Consider the following 25270-nt stretch of genomic DNA (forward strand, 5'->3'; position numbering starts at 1 on the left):
CTCTTATGGAGACAAACTAATAATACATAAAATTTTGGCACAAAGTTTGCAAACACGAAAAAAATTGAATGAGAACAAAACAAACTTTTTGGTTAGCAGACTAAAATTTTGGCACAAAGTTTGCAAACACGAAAAAAATTGAATGAGAACAAAACAAACTTTTTGGTTAGCAAAAACACCCCATAGAAGACCTTAACCGCGAAGTTTACACGAAAGGTAAATGTTACAAAAAGTAAGAAATAATGAATAAAGTACGAGACCAAAAGTTGACGAAGAATATTTTACATTTGTCTTGAAATTTTTACTTTTATGGGATAAATCTTACTTGTGTAAAAGTTATAATTTTTTACTTTTTCGATTCCTCTTGGGTAGACAAGCCAATAATACATAAAACTTTGGTGCAAAATTAACAAATGCGAAAAAAACTAAATAAGAACAAAATAAACTTTTTGGTTAACAAAAACGCCCCATAAAAGACCTTAACCTTGAAGTTTCTTTCTCGAGAAAAAGGAAAAAATTCAAAGTACCCTCCAACCGTTAAATTTCAATTAGATTTCCAAACTTTCAAAAAAATCAATTTTACTCCCAACGTTATCTTCCGTTAATTAAAACGCCTCATTCCGTCCAAACAACTAACGGATTTCGTTAAAGGCACCGTTAAATAGCATCCCGATCGAATTTCAATGATTCGAGTCACTCAATATGTTCAGAACGTGATTTTAAGGGTACTCTCAAGAAATCAGGAAGAAAAAAAGACCTGAAAATGCTTGATTTGAGCAGTTTTTAATTGAATGGTTCAATAAAAAACTATTAAGATAAAGCCCTTTCCGATCATTTTTTCTGATTTCTCATAGGTACCCTTAAAATCACATTATGAACATATTGAATGGCTTGGATCATTGAAATTCGATAGGGAAAGGGGAGGTGCGGACCGAAGCAAAATCTGGACGCCCTAACTTGAACAAATCCAGATCAGTCCACACCTCCCCTTTCCTGATTGAATTTCAATGATCTGAGTCGTTCAATGTGTTCAAAACGTGATTTTAAGTGTACCCACGAGAAATCAGCAAAAAAAATGACCGTGAAAGGGTTTCATGTAAACAGTTTTTTATTGAACTGTTCAATAAAAAATTGCTCAAATTAAGCCCTTCCCAATTTTTTTTTCTGATTTCTCACGGGTACCCTTAAAATTACGTTCTGAACACATTGAGCGGCTCAGATCATCGAAATTCGATCTGGACGCTATTTAACGGAGCCTTTAACAAAATCCGTTAGTCATTTGGACGGAAGGAATCGTTTTGATTAATGGAAGATAGCATTGGGAGTAAAATTGATTTTTTTTTGAAAATTTGAGAGTATAATTGAAATTTAAAATAAAAATTGGGGGGTATTTTGAAATTTTCCCCTAGAAAAATTGGTTGTTAGGAAAAGCAAATGAAAGCCATGCGTCAAAATCAAAAGAGACGCCCGAAAGTACTCCATTCTACTAGAACTAGAAGGTTCTCAAGACAGGACCATTTCCATTTGCACTCATTTTCTATTCCCATTAGTAATTTCTTCAATCACCCAAATATCTCAAACTCTCTCTCTCTCTCTCTCTCTCTGTTTCTTCTCGGTGGAAATAGAGGACAAAACCGCGTGGTCTTCCGTTTGTTTTTCTCCAATTCTCTCTCTCTCTCTCTCTCCTCTCTCTCTCTCTCTCTCTCTCATCTACATGTTTTGAAAGACGACCAAAGTGTTCTCTTCTTCCTTCCCACATTTTTATTATGATACAAATAAACTGTGACTTTCTCTAATTCTTCTCTAGAACCTGTCTCACCGCGTCTCATACAAACTCTCTCCAGAAAGCGAGTAATGGTCCAATCTCGATTGTTTCTCTCGGGATTCTATTGCTGGGGCTGGGAATTCTTAACCGCTCTTATGCTTTTTAGTTGTTAATTAATGAGTTTTTCCTTCTGAAAATTTCTAATTCCAATCTCAGTTGTTGTTTTTCTAATTAAATTGAGTAGTTGTTTTTTTTTCCCTAGCTATATATATAGACTATATATATATATATATACTTTTTTGTGGGTTTGTGGGAGATTAATTGTTGATAGGAAATGGGGCATAGGACGGTTCCGGCGCCGTTTCTGTCGAAAACGTACCATCTGGTGGATGATCCGAGCACCGACGACGTGATTTCCTGGAACGAAGACGGCACGACCTTTGTGGTGTGGAAGACGGCTGAATTCGCCAAGGATTTGCTGCCTTCCAGCTTCAAGCACAACAACTTCTCTAGCTTCGTTCGCCAACTCAACACTTATGTACGTTCTTCCCCTTTCCTCAATCTCACTTTTAAACTCTTCAGTATTTTTTTTTTTTTTTGTATTCTCAAAAACCTCATTGATAATCTAGTAACTTGAAAAGAAAAATACTTGGATTATTAAACATAAATGTTAGTACATGTTATTGTCTTTAGGAGAAATTTTTCAGGGCCGAGCGGGTATATTCCACGCGATGTCCACTCGGAACTTTCGAATCGTTCGATTCACTTTTGGACGGCTCAGATTGAAATATTTTTCTCTCCTCTCTCTTTTTTCTCTCTTCAAATTCGAGCCGTCCAAAATTGAATCGGACGGCTCGAATGTGCCGAGCGGGCACCACGTGATACCCTGACACTGAAAAATTTCTTGGAGTCTGAAGTTGGTTGATGTGGACTAAACTACTTCCGTTTTGTCTTTTGTGATATGATTAAGGAAGAGTTTAAGGGGGCATGGAATTAATGACATGTATTTACCCTGGATTAAAAAGGAGCAATTTGAGATGACCGGTGGTTGGTGAGGGGTATACTTGTATTTCGGGTTTTAATTAAATTTAACTTGATTATTGACTTTTAAAGTAGGCCTCTCTTTTTGAGATCATGAGGCTGCCGTGCACCTCGTGTAGTGCAATACGTCAACCGTTTAAAAGTGTTTTCAATGGTCCAAATTTAAACCAAACTTTTTTCAGGAAAGAGAATACTATCCCATGTAAAAATTTTCTTTGAATCCAAATAATTGATTGCTGAGATAGACGATTGGCGTGCTGCACTACACACGAGTGCGCTTACAGCACCCCGGATCCCTCTTTTTGGCGAATTGGAGATGGTGCTGTGTAGTGGTGTGCGCAGCACCGTGTTGCGCATCTCTGAGCCGTTGGATCGTGCATCCGACAGCTCAAATCTCATTTCAGTAATGAATGGCTCTCGATCGTTGATTGCTGAGATAAGATCCAGGCCGTGGATGCATGATCCGACGGCTCGGAGGAGCACAACACCAACCTTTTTGGTGGGTCTTGCAATTCCATTGAAAACGACAGAGATTTTCTATTTCCAAACACGAAAAATCAACTGTGTTGAGATTTTCCATTTTCTTTTTGTGGCCTCTTAGGTGTTTTCTTGTTTTTCATACATTTCTAGTTGCATTCTTAATATGCCTACGTGATTTTATTTGATTATGTTAAAGAAGAAAATTAGGCTACAAAGTTCAAAGGGCAAGGGAATGTTACTTGAATTTGTGGAGGTTATACTAAATTTAGTGAAACTTTAGAGACCAATTGGCTCATTATGTGCTTAATTATTTATATGGGGTGGTTGTCTATGATCTAGTTGGCCTCTCTCGGGTTCATTTTCAGCCAATCTCAATAGTTCAAATCACTCATATTAAATTTGTTAGACAACCGTTCATTTTCAGGATTTTAACATAGCGGTGATAGAAACGTGATGAAACTTTTTGTATACGAATCTTTGTAGAAAGTATAGATATTCGTTCTGGTTTAAAATTTATTGGGTCTGACAAATACTGTTTTGTTGAGCTATGTTATCTACTTGCTTGCAAATTTAAGTGAAAATTTTTTTAGTTTTTCTTCTTACAAATAATTTAATGCGGACAATTTTAAACAAAAATCAAATTACATTTACAAAATTTTAGTGCATTTTTTTGAATCGAGGGGTTCCCTTCAACCCCCTCAACGTATTACATACACTAGAACCGCCCACCCTTAAAATCTCATACTTGAGAGTGCCATAATAGCCAAAAAATGGTTGATCATACTATATTTACCAGTATCACGTAGGGTTGTACGATGTTCCCAACAGCCCAACCAATTTTAGTACCTGGGTTGAAGATATTGAAGGTTTCCTTTTTAACTTTCTTCTAGCTACTGATTGCATTCTATCATGTTCTTCAGGGATTCCGAAAAACTGTGCCCGACAAATGGGAATTCGCCAATGAGAATTTCAAGCGAGGACAACGAGAGCTCCTCACGCGAATCCGTCGCCGGAAGGCTGTGACGTCATCTCCCACCCGAACCTCGGGGATTGCAAAATCTACGGCTGCTGAGGGTTCTTCTGCGCCATCAAACTCCGGCGATGACTTGGGATCCACTTCCACATCATCTCTACCATCCAAGAACGCCGAGGCGGCAATGCCGACGCAGTATGCTGGATTGTCGGGCGAGAACGAGAAGCTCAAGAGAGAGAACGAGTCGCTGAGTTCGGAGCTCGATCAGGTAAAGAAACAGTGCGAGGAACTCACTAATTTTTTGACAGATTATCTCAAGGTAGTGCCCAATAAAGTCAATCACATCATGTGGCAAGGAAGCTGTGGATCCACCCGTGATGGATTGGACGGTGTTATTCGGACTATGATGAATGAGGAGGGTGGCGATAATGATGAAAATAAGGATGTGGGAGAGGAAAACGATGAGGGTTTGAAGTTGTTTGGGGTGTGGGTGAAAGGGAATAAGAAAAAGAGGGGTCGGGATGATAATTTTGGCTTTGAAGGGGCCCGTGGCAAAGAAATTAAGACGGTTGACCTTGGTGTTCTGGGATGACCGGCAAGGCTTGTGATTAACGGATCGGATTGTGGCACGAAAGCGAAACCAAGTGTGGTGCATGGTAAGAAACAGTGCACCTCGTTCTATTTTCTTTGATGTTTTGGTGTAGTAAAATGTAGAGAACAATTTTCAATCGTAAGGTTGAGCCTGTGTAGCTGGACAAAAATAACGACTTTAAATGCAAAGTTGATTTATAATTTGTAGTAACCGAAATCTTAAATTATTTAGCATTGTTGGAGTTAGGAGATTGAAAAACGGTCTCTTGGGCTCGGCTTTATTTTCAATTTATCGAAGGTAAAATGTAGTTGGACTCAGTGTTCAAACATTTTAAGTTGGGGAAACAAATTTACGATGCCCGATAATTTCTTCAATTTCATGGGGAGACAATTTATGTTTTGCTCATTATATATTTCCATCCGCTTAGATACTCTGAGCTTTGGCATGATTTATCTATAGTATAGTATTTGTCATTTTTATGTTATGGGGAGATCAAGGTTCGAGTTTCGTTGTGGGCGCTTGGGTTCAGGGCTATGGATAGTCTTTGAAATTCACAGTAGACTAAACTACTTACTCTCCGCTAACTCAACAATATTAGCAAAGAAAAAAAGGAAAAGTCTACAATACACAGCTCTTAAAAGGGTGTACCATATGCACCTATTTTATGATTTATTCATAACATTTTAGCGTGTTTCGTAACTTTTGTTATAGAATTTATAACTTTTCAGCAATACGATTCATAACATTTTCATTATGATTCATAACATTTTGGTGTATCTCGTAACTTTTTAGCAATACGATTCGTAACATTTTCTCTATAATTCATAACATTTTGAAAGGTGCATATGATACATCGATGTCAACCTAGTGACTTTTTTTTTTTTTTTTGCACTTCCGATAAAAAGCACCACGGGCATGGAAAACATCTCATGAGACGACCGATAAACCAACTACATCACAGAATCGATTGAGAAAATGAGAAAAAAAGAGACGCAATCGAGAATATTGAAACAGAAACTACAAAAGCAACAAAAAACAATGAAAACTCCCACCATCCAACCCCGAATCACGACACCAAAACAACATAAAAAAAAAAAAACTAGAACTAAGCTACATGCATCTACGAGAAGTAGGGGTGAGCAAAATAACCATGAAACCATGAATCCAGTCCAAACCGAATAATTTGGTTTGGTTTTTTAATGATGTGGTTAGGTCTTGGTTTAAAAAAAATAAAAACCGTGTTGAATGGTTTGGTTTATGGATTTACGTTAATGGTTCTGGTTCCAAACCAATCCGAACCGTGTGATAGACACACACGCATATAGTATATAATTTGTTTAGATATACTTAATAAACTTAATTTCCTTATCTAATACTCTATTCCACCACCCTATTCTTTTCTTTCACTTTCAATATTAATTTCCTAAACTTCTTATTCCTACAATTTCATTACGCTAAACATACATGGTTTGGGCTTAGTAAAGTGATTTCCTACTCTTTTATCTCGGTAACTTACTTTCTAATGTATTCTATTCTTATTTAGTTGATTGATGTTAGTGAGTTTTGATGATTTTAATATATTAATTTCAATATAACTTTTAGTTTAAGTTATCTATGCAATTTTAAGTACTTAAAATAGTTTATAGTAATGATATCTCAATTTTAAACGAACCGTGGTTTAAAACCGAAACCAAACCGCCTTTGAATGGTTTGGATTGGTTTGGTTTTATGAATTTTATGGATTGATTTGGTTCTCTAAATTCATAATCCGTAAGTAGTGGTTTGGTTATTGGATTACTATAAAACCAGGCCAATCCGATCCATGCTCACCCCTAACGAGAAGACCTGCAACCGATGCAGGCCCGGTTCTGGGCTAAGGTCCAAGAGGCGTGGGCCTTAAGCCCCAAAAAATTGTCAAAAAAATAGGGCCCCCACTTATTTATGAGACCTAGTATATATGTGTTAATTTATGGCCCAATTTTAAACCCAATACATTCTACAATTGAGGCCCAATGGCCCAGAAAAATGAACAAGGAACGGTTGGAAGTTCGGAACGCAAGAAAAAAACAAAAAGGAGCAACAACGAACAAAACTAGGGCAGAAAAAAATTGAGAAGAAGACGAAGAACTAGAGGAACAAGATCAAAGAGTAAGAGAGACAAGAAGGAAATTAGAGATTCAACAGGTATTTTATGATCGATTCTTTATTTGTTCTCTTTTCCCACATCGTATCTAGGGTTTTAGTTTGGGCCCTTAATGAGTGTACACGTTTTAAAATCATAAATTCATAATATTAGTTGTTAGTTCTTCAATCTGGACGTCTTATGTCTATATGAGTGTGGACTACATGTTTGATATCTTTATGTTTATTTCTTGATGGTATCATGTTTCATGGCAAAATTGATAAGTTGAAATTTTTTGGGATTTGCAGATTTTAAGGAATCATGCCTAAAATTAGAAAGTATATGTCTGGATTCGAAAAAAGAAAACGAAAGCGAAGAGTAGATGAATTGATTCAATCTCAAGCGGGGGCTCTCGATAGGTTTATAAGTAGTAATAAACAAGAAGAGAGTTCAAATTTGAATGAAGAACAAGAAATATTGGCGAATGAAGAACAAGAAATATTGGTGAATGAAGAACAAGAAATTGTGGGGAATGAAGGACAAGAAAACTTGGGGAATGAAGGACAAGAAATTTTGGGGAATCAAGAACACAAGGAATCCAATGAGCGCGTAGACGAGAGTGGTCATGAAGGTGTGGATAATGATAGTCAACATGAAGACATGAGTTTTGAACGTGGGGTGAGAAATATTGATGATCCAAGTAATTGTGACAAAATTGATCAAAAATTCATTGACTTCATAGTAGAAAGAGGTCCTTTAAAGAGAGATAAAGTTAATTTTCCTATGGATAATGCGGGTAGGCGTTTCTCGTGTTTTTATTATGTTCGCCGTTTGTCAAATGGAGAAAAGCAAGATAGGAGATGGCTTGTATATTCAAAAGGAAAAAAAACTGAAATAGTCCCTGTAGTTAAGTATTTGTGTCAATTTGGTCCCTGTAGTTGTAATTAGCTCGATTTACACTCTGTACTTTTCATTTTGTTTCAATTTGGTCAAATTACTAACTTACGTTAGTCCGCCGTTAGTCCTTTAAACAACAAAATCATATGGCCCCTTTTTTTGGGGTTAAAATAGACTAGTTCGGCTAAATAAGCCAACTGGCTTATTTTTATCCTTATTGAAATTTTTTTCGTATTTGTTAGTTTTTCGTCAATTTTTTTGGGGTTATTGCATCGACATGACGAGAGAAATCTAAAAAGTAAAAAATTATGATCGAAATCCAATTTTTTTTTAATAGAGACCAAAAAATTGGCTTATTGACTTATTTTTGTCGTTATTCAAAAAAATTAGGTTTCGGTCATAATTTTTTACTTTTTAGACTCCTCTCGTTATGACGATGCAATAATTTCCAAAAAAAATGACGAAAAATTAACAAATACGAAAAAAAATTGAATAAGGACAAAAAAAATAAACCAGTTGACTTATTTAATTAGCTGAATAAGGTTACTCATTCCCCTCTTGCCCTAATATATCTCTGAACCAAAACACAGCTCATTCTTCCATTCTCCATTGATAAGGAGGCACTTGGGAAGAAATTTAGTTATAATTTTCTACAAAAAGTTGCCATCGAATTCAGCATTTTCATGATCAGCCATGAGGCATCATAACCACTGATATTGTCTACATGTTCAACTTGTGGACAAATACTGAGATGCCTTTTTTTTTTTACATAGTACTGAAAATGCACATAGAACCATGTTCAAAAGTCACAACATGATATAGATCCAAAAGCCACAACATGATAAATAATCATGTCCAAAAGTCAAAATATTATATAAACTCAGTTCCAAATTTACCATGTCATAACCTAATACATAGACATAACAAACCATCCAACTAGGTTACAATAAACCTAACTTAACAGCCCAAGTGGTTATAAAAAATAGTGCCTTGTCATTCCATTCATTTTCCTACACTTGGCCCATGTACAGATGTACTGATTCCTGACTAGGAATGTTGAAAAATAAACCTAAGCCAATTTTTTCGTCTTTATTAAAAAAATTGTATTTCGATAATAATTTTTTACTTTTTAGATTCTTTTCGTCATGACGATGCAAGAAACCCCCCAAAAAATTGACAAAAAACTAACAAATACGAAAAAAAATTTGAATAAGGACAAAAAATAAGGAAGTTGGCTTATTTAGTTGAACGGGTCTGTTTTAACCCCAAAAAAGGGGCCCATATGATTTTGCAATTTAAAGGACTAACGGTGGACTAACGGAAGTTAGTAATTGGACCGAATTGAAACAAAATGGAAAGTACAGAGTGTAAATCGAGCCAATTATAACTACAGGGACCAAATTGACACGAACACTTAACTACAAGGACTATTACAGTTTTTTTCCCATATTCAAATGCTTCGAACAAAGTATTTTGCTTTTGTTGTAAGTTGTTTAAGCAAGATGAAAACAAGACTATGTTGGCTACTAGTGGGTTAAATGATTGGCATAATCTTGCCCAAAGGCTCAAGAGTCATGAAGCTAGTAATGAGCATATTTTTGGCATGAGCAAATGGATCGAATCAGAGATAAGATTGCGATTGAACGAAACAATTGACAAAAGTGTGGAAGATCAAATCAAGAAAGAGAAAGTACATTGGAAAGGGGTACTAGAAAGGTAATTGAGGCTGTGAAAACACTTGCTAAAAATAACTTGGGGTTTTTTGTTTGATGTGAAGAAGTTAAATTCTATGACTGGTCAATGTTTGATGGCACATTGTGTGAAGCTAGAAGATGTTCTGAAGCATGAAGGGACTTCCGATATCGATGGAAAAGATTTGTTTTCAGAATTACAAGTCTTGAAAGACTGTTTACCGCGAGAGACAACAAAACCAGTTGAAGTGCTTAATTTTTTGAAACAGATGGAGGGCTGTATTCCAAATGCATGGATTGCTTACAGAATCCTATTGACTATACCCGTTACTGTTGCGTCCGGAGAGAGAAGCTTTTCAAGGTTGAAGTTGATCAAGTCTTATCTTCGCTCAACTATGTCACAAGAAAGGTTAAATGGACTGGCCATCCTATCCATCGAGAGTGAAATGGCAGAGGAGATTGATTGTGAGGGCATAATTAGTACTTTTGCTGCTAAAACCGCAAGACGAGTGATGTTTAAGTAAAGATAATGATGCTTTTGAAATAGTGTGGTATATTGTATTTTTTGTTGGGTTTTCTTTCTTGAATACATGAATTTGGTTTTGAAATTAAAGTTCATGTATCGACTCTTTATCTGATTTTCGTTTACAATTATTAAGGGCCTCACTTTCGAAGATCGTCTTAGGCCTCCAAAATCTCAAAGCCGACCCTGAACCGATGTTAACCCCATCGGCAATAGGGCAACCTCAGCCAACAGTCAAAAAACAGCATCAATGAATAGCGCTGCCGCATCGAGCGAGCCACTTGATTGGTACCACCTGACCCTACAACAAAAGTTCAAAACAAACCCCAAAAGAAAACACCAGACATTCTAGCACATGCCGAACCTAAGATAGCCGATTGGACCGGACGGGGAAAGCGAGAACGAAGAGGGGGAACCGAAATCGATTGAAGAAGGAGCATGAAAAGAGGAAGAACAAAGAGTGTTTCGATCAGACGAGGAGGGGGAAGCCAGAAAATGGGGTGCCGAGCGGAACAAAAGGACAACCAATCAGACTGAGGAAGGGGAGACTGGAGGGGGAGCCGATTGGCTGTTGCTCAACGGGAAGGGGCGATCGGAGATGGGGAGGTGAGCATGGGAAGAAGGGGCCAATCGGTGGGTTTTTTTTCTTCATTTTCATCACTCCTTTTTTTTGTTTTGTAGTGATGTAAAATTACCAAACTACCCTCCATACATTTTGCTCTTCACACATGAAAAGGGTAATTTTTTAATTTCACATCACTACAAAACAAAAAATAAAGTGTATTTAGACAAAATGGGAGTGTGGAAATCAATTTCTTACAGAGTATTATTTGGTTTTAGGATATGAGCAGTAAAAGTTCATGTCCTAATAACCCTCCCTACCTATGACGAATCTTAATTTCGTCCCCGCTTTCACTCTCTTAGATTCGATGCTTCTCCTTTCTTTATAAAAGGAAGAAGCTATCAGTAATGAATTCTCAGATTTGTGTAAATTTCTCCTGTGTATCATTTGATCATCTTTCTTCTTTGTGATTGTACTCTCTTAGTGATTTCATTTGTATAAAGTGTGTTGGATTGTACTCTCTCAGTGATTTCATTTGTACAAAGTGTGTCGGAATTGATGGGAAAATATATGTAAAAATGCTAAGAAATTGTTAAAAAAAAAAACTTAATCCTTTAATTGTAGGCTATGTATAGGAGCAATATTCTCTTTTAGTTCGAGCCTCTTCTTGGAGCCTAGTTCCTCTGTAGTAGCTGTTCTCTTAGAGGTGGGTATTGCGTTCAATTCTCTAGGTTAGATTGGAGTATTAGAATCTTGGTCTTCATATCTCATCTCTGACGGGTGTGGTGATTGGTTTTTGGCTGAGGGCGGGTTCTTTCTGGCGAGCCTTGGGAATTGGGTCGAGGGAGTAGTAGATTGGTTGGATTAGGCATAGTGTTCAGGGTTGGGCTCCCTGTCGGATGCCGTCATCCCTGGATCGAGCCTTTTATCTGTACCTAGTTTCTCTGTAGTAGCTGTTCAACCTCCCTTCAATGCTGCGTTGCTATGTTGCTGCAATTCCTCTGTGATGGTTCATTAGATGGTCGTTATTCGATCGCGACTACTTTATTTTATAGCCTAGACTGGCGGGTTATGCCAAGCAGTACTTAGCTTTTATGTCATCATTACTTTTTGTATCATACCCCGTTGTGCTTCCTCCTGATGGATAGTACAATGAAGTATGATAACAAATCACATTGCACTTTGTTATTTACTTTACTCTCCATGCGGGTTGTGCATGGTTATCGCACTTTTTTCACTTTTTTTTTCCTTTTATTTTCCTCCTATGGTATGCCCTATGCCCCTTGTAGGCTGTACATTTGGTTAACCTTTTTTAATTTCAAGCTAATTTACCCAAAAAAAATATTCTCTTTTAATCCTCATTGCTCCTTGTTTGGAAGGGAGCTTTTCTTTTTTTTTTTTTATCCGCAATTTGGAAGGGAGCTTAGAGCAACTTTATCAGCTTAGCCAAACAACAAAACTGAGCTAGTTTACCTATGGAAAGGGACAAAATCATGCAGCAGCTGAGGTAAAAGGAGATGTAAAATACATCCATAAACAGTTGTTAGTCATCTTTACCGATTCACTATTCATCCGGTAACCATTTTTTTATTCATTTTCTTCCCTCTTTCCAACAGTACACAGTCACACACTGTGAACATAGTACATAGTCATTCATGTACAATAATAATATTTTATTAAAAAATAGGTTAAATAGATAGTATTGGTGTAGTGTTGAAAGAAAAATGAGTAAGTAAAATAAAAAATATATACTGTTCATTAGTTTTTTTTACCTAATAACCGGTGTTCTTGCTCTTATCTCTCTATTTTCTCCTCTTACATCTCCACTAGAAATATCAAAAGCAAGAAGAAGAGCGATCATCCACTATGGCTGTGATCTCGGCCCACTCCCTACACTCCCCTTTCTCAACTTCCCCACTTCTTCTTCGCTCTCCTTTCCCTTCTTCCCCTCCTCGTTCGAAACTGGCTCCAATTTCCTGCTCTCCGTCATCATCATCTCCGTCGCCTCTTATGGCCCCACAATCCGAAGACGGACGCAAGAGATTCATGGAATTCCCTTACGTATCGGCCCCGCACAGGGATCTGATGGTGGATCTTTTTTCCGCGATGGAGTCTCGCCTTGGCTCCTACCTCCTCCCCTGTACCCTCCCACCGGACGTCCAGTACTACCACAACCAGGGTAGCACTGCCCTTGCCTCTCTCCACATCAGATCCGGCCTTAAACCATCCCCTGTACTCTCTCTCTCTCTCTCTCTCTCTCTCTCTCTCTCTCTCTCTCTATGTGTGTGTGTGTGTGTGTGGTATATCATCTTTCTGTTTCAATAATTTTACACAGTGAATTCAGGGAATTCTGTGAGGTAGTCAACAATAAACTTGAATTTTATCAACTTCATCACGGAAATCATGAACGAATATGGACTCTAATATGTTGAAAATAGGATACTCAGTGTAGAAAAAATCGTATTTTGATGACAAATGTCAAATACATAAATGTGGTGCTCAGCCTAATTTCGAAAATTGTGAGTAGTTGTATAAATATTCAGTTATCTATGCGATGAACTTTCAACGCACGTAACCAAACGTTGATATCCCATTTTAGAATGTTGGTATGTCCCGTAAGTGAAAAAGAAGGTTGTTTCCTTCTCTATTATTAGTGAGGGAATTAGACATTCAAGTGTGATGAATTAGACAAATGGAGTGATAAGAGCGTCTCTAAGGGAGGTGGCAAATTTGTGTACCAAATTTAGCTTTGGTGATAAATTTGACTAGTTGAAGAGCAATTTACAATGAGTGCACTCCAAGAGACTCTTCAAAACTTTTAAGTTTCTCATTACTCCATTAGCTTTAGGGGATCCACTTCATCGAAGGAATTCATTAATTTTCCAACCATAAATACTATATTTGATGATGTGGCAATATAGTATAAGTGAAGAGCCACTCAGAGTAAGTGCACTCCTAAAGACTCTTCAAACTTTATTTGTTAATTCACCTATTATAAATTCCACATTTGATGATGTGACAATTTGAAGAGTCATTTCTCACTCTTCAAGAGCTACACCAAAATGGTGTAGCAAGTTTACTACTTTCCTTGGAGTGCCTTTTGTTGTCATAGCTTTTCAAATATAGTTTGGTTTTGGTTTTGCTACCCTCCTTGAAGACCCGCTAATGGGAGAGGAATGTAATGAGCTTCAAAACAATTGTATGCTCGGAAGGACTATAGAATTATTCATAAAGGACTATATGTGAGTTGGATTGAAGTTAATGTGGGTATTTGGATTTTGGAGTAATGAAGTTGACTTTAGATATAGATTACTTTTATTTTTGTGTTTGTGTTTGAAATTTTCAATAATACGACATTTGATGGTTCATTGCTCTTTTAGGGTAGTCAATACATAAATTTTAAACCAAAAATTTAATTCTTAGATAGTTGTCTTCTAGTGCTATTTTGCATTTGAGGGTGTTCAAGTGGACAATCAGAGCCGCCTCTGATTGTACATGCAAATGGTCTTCCTCTCTTTGGGCATATGGCCTGCACAGACTGATCTTGCAATTAGAAACATATGTGGTTTAAAGTAGAGCCAAGAGAAGCTAGCAGGTCCCTAGAGTTCAAGCATATCCTACACCAAGCATGTAGTTCGCTTTACCAAAGGTAAGAGTTATGGATGAATTGTGGAATTGGTAAAAGAAATTAGCTTTACAAAAATTACAGTAATTTTTGTAACACTCGCATGGTTGGTTGCATGGTGTTTCAAGTGCTTTAAGTTGTTAGGTATTAGAATTATATATAGGTAGAAATCAATATCTTTTTACCCGTCACCTGATATTTTGTGACTAGAAAATCTCCCATGTTTCACATATCCTCATTTCAATTTCTTAGTCATAGACAACAAAGAAGCGTCGGACACGTTGCTGAAAGAGTGCCGGATATGTGTCCGGATGATTTTTATTTTCTAATAATGGACACGGGAAAATGAGTATGGACACTTGTCCAAGAGTGTCCAAGGAATTTTGACACGCCGTCTTCTTTTAGGTGTCCTTGCTTCTTAGTTGTGTAGGCTGAACCAAATGGCGATAGATTTAACTTTATCAGGCTACCATTAAGTTGGATTTTCTATGTAAGTGGATTGATTTACTGGAGGCTCTTATAATACATAACATGAGTCTGTAGTCATTTCAGGAGGTTGCTATCTAGACTTCCACACAGGCACACACACGAAATGTTGGTTAACCCGCAGTAATGCCACATTTCAGTGTCGGAAACAATTCTGTGGTACCAAGTAGTGACAAGGACCGGCTAACAGCTTGTTTTGCAGTACAGTAGTATAGCAAGCAATGCGCAAAGTGTAAATAGGAGGTTGTCTAATTAAGAAAGAAAAATCCTCTGTTCTTTGGGGCTGACTTGCATTGAGGTATGAGCTCAGTTTTACAGCCTTTTGGATGGTGTGAAACGGTATGAAAAGAAAACAAAGAGAAGTCTTATCACTTGTTTGGATGAAATAAAGGAGGGGAGAATAAAGAGATTGTGAGTTTTTACTGTTGCATTTTCATTCTGCAAAATCTCACCAAAGGGGTTCCTTCATTTGGTGAGATACCCTAATCCGTTTTTGTCATCTCCTATTCTCACCGTCCAAAGGGGCTCTTATGATTGTTGTGGTCAGACATTGAATGTGGCTCTTCCTGTGGGTGCTCTGTTATGTTTGAAAGATATGGTCAACGTTGTTCTATGCTCTAAAAAGTTTCTGTGTGTACCAGATTGATTTCATATTGGGAAGTTGGCTGCATTGCAAGCTACCATCTGGAGCACTGAACATAACAAGCCTCTCAGCTTATCTGTCCCCTTCAACGGACGCACCAAACTTCTTAATGGAACTTATTCAGAGCAGCCCAACATCTTTAGTCTTAATACTCGACTTGCCACCACGAAAGGATCTCGTCCTCCATCCAGAGTATCTTCAGACCTTTTATGAAGACACCCAGATAGACGAATACCGAAAAATACTGGAGAAAATCCCTGAAGTACGTCCTTACTCCTCATCGTCGCTGTACATACGCTGTGCTGTGTCTCCTACTGCGATTTTGGTATGTATAGAAACAGAACCTGGAAGAACGGAACGGATGGAAGAGATAGTCAGAGATCATGTGAGTGCGATTGCTAAGGAAGTGTTGGGCATATGGTTGGATCGGTGTGCTTGCGGAGGGAGAGAGATGGGAGAGACTGACCGTGCTCATTTGGCAAAGAGGGATCGGGTGTTCAAAAGCAAGACTATTGAGATTGATTTGGGCTCAAGCTTGCCGAGGTTGTTTGGGCAAGAAGTTGCAACCCGTGTTCTTGGAGCCATGCGAGAGGTATTTAGCATTTGAACACCTCTTGTGAAAATAGGACTTAGTAGTATTTAGTAGGTTCAAATGGTATTGATAAAAAAAGAAAAAAAAGAAGGGTATTTGATAAATGTAAATACCTGAATTTAGCAAGATAATAGATCAGCTCAGTCAAATTCTTTTGCAATGTTTATGCCTCTCAATGTACGGTTAACTTTAAATGTGATAATTTTATAAAAAGAGAATGCTTGGGCGTGAACTGTGAGGTAAAGTTCTGAAGTTTTTTTTTTTTTTTCCATGTTAAGTGGGAAAATCAACAGAGGGGAGTAGATAGTAGTACAAACAGATGTCTGTCTGCATTTTCGGGCCTTTTTCTTGCCATTGGGGAATATCTAGATGGGGTATTTCTGGATTTGAGTTCATTTAGAATTTCCTCAACAAGTGTGCTGCCCGCTCTTCACCGCCTCGCCTTCTACCACCGTCCACCGCCTTGCCCTCTACCTTATACCAGCATCCACGGTCTTGCCTTCTTTCGCCGTCCACAGCCTCGGCTTCTACCACCGTCTACCATCCCATTTTTTTTGACAATATTGATGATAGTGAGGATATTAATGCTAGGGACGACACCTATACGTGATTACCTTTATACAGAGCTGGAGGTGCTAATTAAAATAAATGTGTTACAAATATGATTTTAGAGAAAGACCATTTTTACATCACCCTCCAATTTAAGTCAAGCAAAAGCCGTGAGATCTTCTTCCATAATGTATATAGATTCCAAATATCCATGATGTGATCGATATTTGTTCAAATTAAGTTTTAATAACTCACTGTTCTCCTTGTTTCATATGTTACAAGAAATATACATTAGTGTGAACGGCCTCTCGAAAGTTTAAGATACCAACTTTATTTCTCTACTCAGACGCCAAGACGCTACAACTCGTTTTGAATCTTTTGATGGAAACGTTCCTACACTATGAAAATCCTCTGGATGCAAATATCCGTATACATATCCCAATAGATGTGCCGCAAGTATTTTTGTAATTCATATTGGAAAATTTTATACCGCCTTTTATATGTTCTAATAATTTTGGTTTTCAATCCAACCTTTTGTAAGTCATCAATTTATTTGTGTTATCCCTTTGATTTTTTTATTTATGATAATACTCACCTCTAACTACAACATTCCACGTGTAATTAATTGGAAGATATATTGTAAATTAAACCACCAAAGAAATCATGTCTTGCTCTGGGAAAAGAGATAGACTAGATGCATGTGCCAAAAACGACAAAATCTTAAAGCACTAAATAGCCAATTTCTGATCGAAACGAATGATGCGATAGAAAAAAATTGACAAAAATTGACTAAAAATTAATTAACAGAAAACAACCAATAAAACAAAAAGTCACCAAAAACTTTGGGCGAAGGAGGCCTAACTAGCTAGTGACCCTCGACCGGGTTTTTGGAACCATTTTATTTGGAGTCCAAATACCCTACGGCCGTGCTCATTGTCCTTTTATACTAGTAGTCTGGGCAGTCTTATGGCCCTCAACAAATGCCCTCCATGCTGTGAATATGCTAAAAAGAGGTGACAATGTTCAATTGGAGTTCACTAGTACACCTTACATGTTATTATTGGTAACAAAACAATGCAAAGTGAAAAGTTAAACATAAAATCGGTTATTGTCTTGTGCTTTATTCTTTTGTCAAATGAATAAAGATTTGAATTAACTATCTTGTGGTTTAAATGGAAATCATTGAAATATTTATTTTTATGATCCGAATCCTTTATTTTTTTTTATTACTATTTTATCTTTATTTGAGTGAAAAATCAAAGTTATTCAATGGGAGGCTTAATTATTCATCCTAGAAGCCTAACAGAGTTAATCCCTTTCGTCCTCGTGAGATTATCACGATTTCCTTCCCACGATTTACGTTCAATTCCGGAAAATTTGGATCTCAAGACTATCAACCCAACAAATCCCATAAATTTTGGGAAAAGCATTAAACAACATCCCCCACCCCCCAAATCCCATTTCCATATTTGCAGATTTTGGAGAGAGCGGCCTCTCCGACCGCCGCGCTCCTTGACACCGTCGATCGCCGCCATCGCGTGCTTTCGCTTGAGCATGGAGTTCCAGTGATTCTTGATCACGTTGTTCGACAGGCCGTTGTGGAACCTGGCGATGGTGGCCCACTTGTTGCCGAACCGGGAGTGGATCAGTGCTCCACCTCCTCCACCATGATGGGTTTGCCAAGATCGAACTCAACGGCGATGTCAAACGTCCGAATCACAGATTTGTCGGGTTTCCTATCTTTTCGTGTTGTACTGGTACATTTGTTAATGGGTTTTCTTCTACCATGGATGCCAATGATGTGTTTCGAAGAGTTCACAGAGGTTGGTTTCTATTGTTGTAAATCTATAACAACACTAATTTGATTTTGGGTATTTGTTCGAACAGTTGAATAGGGGATTTGAGTAGCCACTATTTTCTCATCCATCTTCTAGCGCTTCTATTTTTATTTTTTTTGATCCGCCTTCTAGCCCTTCTATTGATCGTAATATTTGACAATCAAAAGTGGATTTGACCAAAGACAATACCCCGTGATGGGTTTCTAATAGTCAGAGGAGCAATAAGGGATATGGATTTTTTTGGAAGTTGGGTTCCTATCGGTATATGAATCGTCATGAAATGTTGAAATCGACATGGTAATTTAACCATGAATCGTTGATCATGATAACCTGTTTTGATGGTAATTTAACCATATTTGAACCGTTTACCATGAAATATTTGTTCGAATCATGGGATATTTATCGTGTTCACGTTGTAATCGTCATGGTAATTTAACCATGTAATGTCATGGTAATTTAACTATTTAACCATGTAACGGTTTGAGTATGTCATCTTATTTTTTTTTTTTTATTATGGTAATTTAGACATGTTCCGTGTAATAAGATCAATGAAAAATATGATTTTTTGTTGTCCGGTTAGCCAACTCGAAGAATGAAGAAAAAATGTAAAGATGTGGTCAACTTATCATGCAAAGATGGCCATTACGGAAAAAGGATGGAGAAGGACTAAGACGAATGTAAAAATTTTAAAATGCAAAAAGACGGTTTATCAAGAAGGAAGGTAGAAATCATTGGGATTTGGTGATCTACACATTCGAAAATTTGAAATCATCCTATTGTTTCTCACTTAATTGGAGGATTGTGATATGAAATCGAATCCCTTTAATTTAGGAGTCAAGAAGATTTATCTAGGACTGTGGTATTCATTTGAATCCCTTTAATTTAGGAATCAAACAAGCAAAGGGGTAACAAGGGTATTTCACACACTAAGAGGATGAAAAACATAAGCATGAAAAAAAGGCGGGATGAATTCTTACATGGCATGGATAAAGAGGATGGATATTTAAATATTCCTTATTCAAGGAATTACCGAGAAGTACTTTAATCGACTACCTTTAATGTAAAATAAAATTTTCCCCAGAACTAGGGGTGGCATGTGCCATCCCCACCTCCCATATACCTCCATCCCTGTAAATGTGATTTGCTATCGGATGAGACTTGTAAGAAATGTTTCTTTAATTACTAAAATCTATGAAACAAAATCGAAACCTAATTAGACACTATTTTGAGTAAACATTTATAGGTCAAGTACTATTGTGAGGTGAAAAATATGTTTGTCATATCAACGTCGCAGGCCCTAACAATAAAGAATGTTTTAAATCAAGTGCTATATTGCGCCCTGATGAGATGGCATACATATAAACAACATATGCATGCCACTGTTTTGCATTTACTATCGGATGATCAAACATTACGTTTGGCAAATGATCTATTCTATGTATAAATGGAGACCACCCTTTGGTATGGACTCAAAATATAGGCTAGCTCACATTTTTTGATCAAAAATTATCCGCTAATTTCACATGTATTTTATTTTCTCTGTTATTTCGTCCCAAATTGCTAATCCGTTTTTACTGTTTGAAATCTCTCAAAAAATTATTATCTAAATCTTTTAATTATAAATTTTTTAATATTTAATATAGATCTTGATCGATAAATTTCAATTAATTTTATTAAAATAAAATTTGTATAGATTGTAAATAGAAACGAGACAATTGTTTGACTGACCTGACTGGCTAAATAAGTGGACGCTAGTTCGATGTTTGGGCCGTGGATTGGGCCTAAATACTATAACCCCACGTTGACTACAATCGTCAAGCGAAAAACCAGTATCGATTGCCCCATCATCTCTTTGAGGGATCGAGCGAGCGAGAGAGAGAGAGAGAGAGAGAGAGAGAGAGAGAGACGAGGTCGTGAGGAAGATCATCAAAGCGAAGAACCATGGTTTGTTTCCTCATGTCAAACACTAACTTTCTTCACATTGATCTTCACTTCATGTATAATTTATTATGATCTCCTGCTGTAATTTCCTCAATCTTTGTCCTTTGATCGTCTCTGCGAATCCCTCGTTGGATGCGGTATCTTCTATTTCAGAAAATTGTGCATTTCCTTTTACTTTCTTCTCATGTAGTCAATTGAAACAGCACATAGAATCAGTGACTCCATTCTTCCTGACTTTTTATGTAAAAACAATTTCGGTATTTTTTTTTACTTGTCGCAACTTTTTGTTGAGCTCTTTGTAATTTTGGGTGTTAATCATTCCTACTTTAGAAAAAAAAAATTTGTAATTTCTTTTTTGCTTTAGTGAAATTTTTGTTTTTGATCGTATTATTTTACACCTTTTAGACTCCTTTCATCAAGTTAGATAATTAATCCAAAAATATGATGTGAATCTAACAAAAAATCAGAAAAGACGAACAAAACCCACAAAACGAAAAAGACAAAAAAGTTGAGGATGGATACTTACCTCAGACTGAATGGAAAGCTAAATCAGAATTTGAAGGAAACGCTGAAGCGTATTTGAGCTAAGAAGGTTAAGACTTTAATCAAGTTCACTTTTTGGTTAAAAATGAATAGAGGTTTAGGTCCTCTTTATACTAGAAAATCAATCAAATTACTATCATCTGGATTGAAGGAGTATAAGAACCGAATAATATGACGGGAACTCTTGGTTTTTTAATGTTCTTTCGGTTAGATTTTCCCCGATGCTGTGTTTGAAACATGGACTTTTGGAGGAATTTTTGGAGAGAAAGGAAATGGTAAAGGACTAAAGGTAAGATGGAAAAGCAGAAGATAATGTAGTTGAGAAACTGACTTTTCGCTATTATTTTCTTCCCCTTGATAAATGCCTATAAAACTCAACGATCCAAATTCAGCGCTTAAAGATTTTATGATGGCTTCTTTATTTAATCTTAACAAGTTGTTGGAAGCTGATGCTTGCTTCAAAGCAATTAGAACCTGGTTAGTTGTATGGTTTTGCAAAAAATAGGAAAGGAGACGTTTTCGAATTGGCTTAGTTGAGTATCAGATAGACAAGATATGTTCTGCTGTAGAAATGAACAACTAGAAAATCTGTACCCTCTTGCCCTCCATAAAATAAATAAAAAATAAAAAATAAAAAAAAAACAAAAAAAAACCATTCTTGTAAGGTCTGTAAGACTTGGTTTTTCGTTCCCAAACAGTGAATTTGCAAATCCAACATCAGTAGATATAGAATCTATTTTTTGAAACTCTACATGAATTCGATTCTAACTCTTTTAAAAATCCACTCTTGTTAAATCATTTATTCAGAATGGGGAAAACCAATTGGCCCGACCAACAGGCCCCTAGAAATTCCTAATTACTCTTCGTTCTTTATGATGTATACGCATTTTGACCTAAAGAATACACTTCTAATTTTCTTCCATTTTCTAGCATAAGGTTGGAATCCTGCTATATACGATAAGTATCTTTATTTATTTGTTATTCAATGGCGAGGCCTATTGTCGCCTTTCACACATCCTCGGAAATTAAAAGTAGGTGAACTCTCCCAATTTGTGACCTGTAAGATCTGTTACATCAATTGGTAAATGTGGAATTGTGGATATTCTAGTTCGATAAGTAAGTAATAATCGCATGGATAGGATCAATGAGGGACCTGCAGGGGTGACCTATTTTCATCATTTGTCTTCACGGAATGATATACTTAATGCATCAATTAGATACCCAAACACAAAGGAAAAAGAAAAAGCTCCAAAGAGGGTGAAATCTTAACCTACTTGTACTTTTACGTCTTCAATAAAGTAGATAAGTGGATACTTGTTTCCTAAATCTTTTCGTTGGATCTTAATACCTCATCAGGCCAGCCTTTACAAAGGTGCAACTAGGAAAGACAATCCCAAAGGGCGTCATCATGGTTTAACTCAACAGAAGAGGCAAGAGATAAAGGAAGCATTTGAGCTCTTCGACACTGATGGGTCAGGTATGGAGGTTTTTTCCTTGGACATGAGAACCTGTATATGTGTAGAACTTATTTAGTTCCTTTGCTTTTGTCATCTAGGCACTATCGATGCCAAAGAGCTCAACGTCGCAATGAGGTATGGTCCGTATGGATACTAGTCTTGAGCAGTACAAATGTTGGTGACTAGTGAAAATGTTATACTGATATTTTTTTATTACAGGGCATTGGGCTTTGAAATGACAGCAGAGGTACCATCTAAATCCTAATACGTCAATGTGATGGACTTCCAAGCGATATAGGTTTCTACCTACCGTTGAAAGTGCTTGTGGGGAGTGTGCTGCCTGTAGTGGTCATGTTTCTCAAGCACTATCCTTGCCTATCGAGCATGCCTAATTATTTGTGAAAAAGAAAGAAAGAAAGAAAAACTGTCACGAGTCCTTTTTCTTTCGAAATCCAGGCTACTGCACGGCAAGGATAGAAAACCCAAATATTCATCCTTTGTTTAACATTCTCGAACGGTGCTCAGTGCCTAGAGTCCAGGCGTGTTGAAGCTGGGTCATTCAAGCTAATCAGCTTAGAGCTAGGAGTCAACAATGTTCACCAATGCTTTCGTAGTGATCTTCTTAAAATTGTTCATATGAGTGGCTAAAAGCCTGGGGCTCTGGTGAACTATTTGTCTAGATTATGATTCGGTAGTTCTGAACTGAACGTTTCATTCGATAAATCTTGGACTTCTCTTCCATGTGGATGTAGTTCATGGATTGTCGCTGTCCAGTTAATCTAATCTTTATTTGCAAATATCTCCGCAATTCAAGGCCATTTTCTTTTCCTTGCTTTTAAGTTCCCTGCATGCTGCAGATGCTGTTTTCCTACATATGGTGACCGTTGAATCGTGATCTTTTCACTGGCTAATTAAGCTACATTTCACATTCTTATAAGTGAAGCTTCATTTCCTAGCAAGAATAAAAGGGAGCGCATACTTTCAGCTAATTTGGTTTTTTGGATAAAAGAAGTGTATATCTCAAGTGTTGGGGTTCCCTTGTTCTTTTTTGTGCCTATATGGCGATTCTTTGTGTTGTTTGACATGCTATTTGGTGAAAGTGACTCTCAGCTAACATCTCATTTCATTTCATCATGCAGCAAATCATACAAATGATTGCAGATGTAGACAAGGATGGCAGTGGTGCAATTGATTTTGATGAATTTGTGCATATGATGACTGCCAAGATTGGAGAAAGAGACAGCAAAGAAGAGCTTATGAAAGCATTCCACGTCATTGACCAAGATAAAAACGTGAAATTTTGAGCTTAAGCTCTTATTTTGCATTTTATTGTTGACGACTGATTGTGTCATTCGAATATAGGGAAAGATATCTGCCGCGGACATTCAGCGAATTGCAAAGGAGTTGGGTGAGAGCTTCACTGATAAGGACATTCAAGAGATGATCGAGGAAGCAGATCGTGATCGTAAGCTTGTATTTTGACATGCAGTATTCTCTATACTATGTGCTTCATGTTTTGAGTGATCCTCTTGACATGCGTTTTATACTGAAAGTTATTCACACCATCATACGAACCTTAAGGTTCATTTGAAAGAAGTATTTGCTTAATTACCTACGAAGCTGCATATGCTAGTATGCTATATACTATATATGTATGTTGTTTCCTCATCTTTTCTCAATGCATTAAAATTGGCTCATTTTAAGATTTTTGCTCAGAAAGGTTATAGGGAGACCGAAATGAAGATATAGTACAAGTTTGAAAGAGGCAGCATTTTCAATGTATATTGCAATGTTTCAGGTGATGGAGAGGTAAGTGTGGAGGACTTTATGCGGATGATGAGGAGAACTTCCTATGGGTATTAAAATTATACTTTTATTAGCCTGTGAAGACAGACGCTACTGCTTTTGCTCATCCTCTCTATCGTAGTAGGTGGAGTACTGGGATCCACATTAGAGTATCAAAACAATAATTAATGACTTTGTTCTTTTGGTGAAATGTCTGCAATTTTTTTTTTTTTTTTGGTTTAACAACCCACCTACTTGCATAGCAAATGTGCACAGCAATCACGGTGTGGGGCTCACTCTGGATCCCACACACGCGATCCGAGTCGTTCGTTAGATGTAAAACATTTTTTAAAAAGCTCTCTTTTAAAAAAATCAGCTCAATCTGATATTTATAGGTATTTGATCTAATCATCTAACTTTTTATATAGTTTTCAGGATCCTTAAAAAGTTGAATGATTGGGTCGAGCACTTATAGGTATTGGATTGAACTGATTTTTCGCAAGGACCTTAGAAAAAATGTTTTGCATCTAATCGAAGGCTCAGATCATTTGTGGCATCCGGAGTGAAACCTCACATAGCGATCTGTGCACGATAGATGTGCACATTTGTTGTCCAAGTAGACTTTATATTTTTTAATTATTCTACAACTACAAACATTTACACAAATTCGCTCACATTCATATTGGGGCCTACACGCATTATACATCCAGTGTGTGTGAAATTCACCAAAAGATGTGAGTGTGTTTGTGTAAGCGTTCGTGGTTATACAGTAGTATTAACTGTTGCTACTATCTTGACGGTCTGAGGTTGGAAATACACGTGTCCCCCTCGCCCTCCACTTTTTGTCCACCTGTTGACGTAAAGCCAGCATTTCTGTTTCAATAACACTACGTTGGATTGCCACTTGTAATCCCAACTCTGGAAACTTCGTGCACACTTGGCCGAGAACGCCGTATATTGGGGGAATCCACTCTGGAAACTTCGCACACGCGTGGCCCAGACGCCGTACATTGTATCACTCGCTTGGCACAACCACGTGTCAAATGCAGCCATGTGGTCTTCTATTTTCAAATGTTACATACATTGCACTAAACCACTACATCATCCATTATATTTTTTGTGGAGCTCACTCAAAATTTTACAAAAATATTCAAAAAAAATTAAA

General features: G+C 37.1%; 4 protein-coding genes across 4 annotated transcripts; all 4 read left to right on the forward strand.

Annotated features, from left to right (window-relative positions):
- Nucleotides 1-1485: 1485 nt before the first annotated feature.
- On the forward strand, nucleotides 1486-5061 carry LOC131336555 (heat shock factor protein HSF24). Its single transcript, XM_058372433.1, has 2 exons — nucleotides 1486-2303; nucleotides 4207-5061. Exons 1-2 carry the CDS (start codon nucleotides 2100-2102, stop codon nucleotides 4849-4851), a joined length of 849 nt encoding a protein of 282 aa, XP_058228416.1. The 5' UTR covers nucleotides 1486-2099; the 3' UTR covers nucleotides 4852-5061.
- Nucleotides 5062-9386: 4325 nt separating this feature from the next.
- LOC131298538 (uncharacterized) lies at nucleotides 9387-10085 on the forward strand. Its single transcript, XM_058324021.1, has 2 exons — nucleotides 9387-9575; nucleotides 9696-10085. The coding sequence occupies exons 1-2, from the start codon at nucleotides 9387-9389 to the stop codon at nucleotides 10083-10085; spliced, it is 579 nt and encodes a 192-aa protein (XP_058180004.1).
- A 2338-nt stretch (nucleotides 10086-12423) lies between these two features.
- On the forward strand, nucleotides 12424-16224 carry LOC131336556 (red chlorophyll catabolite reductase). The gene is made up of 2 exons (XM_058372434.1): nucleotides 12424-12878; nucleotides 15399-16224. The coding sequence occupies exons 1-2, from the start codon at nucleotides 12513-12515 to the stop codon at nucleotides 16005-16007; spliced, it is 975 nt and encodes a 324-aa protein (XP_058228417.1). The 5' UTR covers nucleotides 12424-12512; the 3' UTR covers nucleotides 16008-16224.
- Nucleotides 16225-20175: 3951 nt separating this feature from the next.
- On the forward strand, nucleotides 20176-24316 carry LOC131336557 (caltractin). Its single transcript, XM_058372435.1, has 7 exons — nucleotides 20176-20323; nucleotides 22220-22340; nucleotides 22419-22455; nucleotides 22540-22567; nucleotides 23460-23612; nucleotides 23683-23785; nucleotides 24119-24316. Exons 1-7 carry the CDS (start codon nucleotides 20321-20323, stop codon nucleotides 24181-24183), a joined length of 510 nt encoding a protein of 169 aa, XP_058228418.1. The 5' UTR covers nucleotides 20176-20320; the 3' UTR covers nucleotides 24184-24316.
- The last annotated feature ends 954 nt before the right edge of the window (nucleotides 24317-25270 follow it).

Source organism: Rhododendron vialii, chromosome 8a, assembly GCF_030253575.1.
Source record: "Rhododendron vialii isolate Sample 1 chromosome 8a, ASM3025357v1".
Classification (NCBI taxonomy): Eukaryota; Viridiplantae; Streptophyta; class Magnoliopsida; order Ericales; family Ericaceae; genus Rhododendron; species Rhododendron vialii.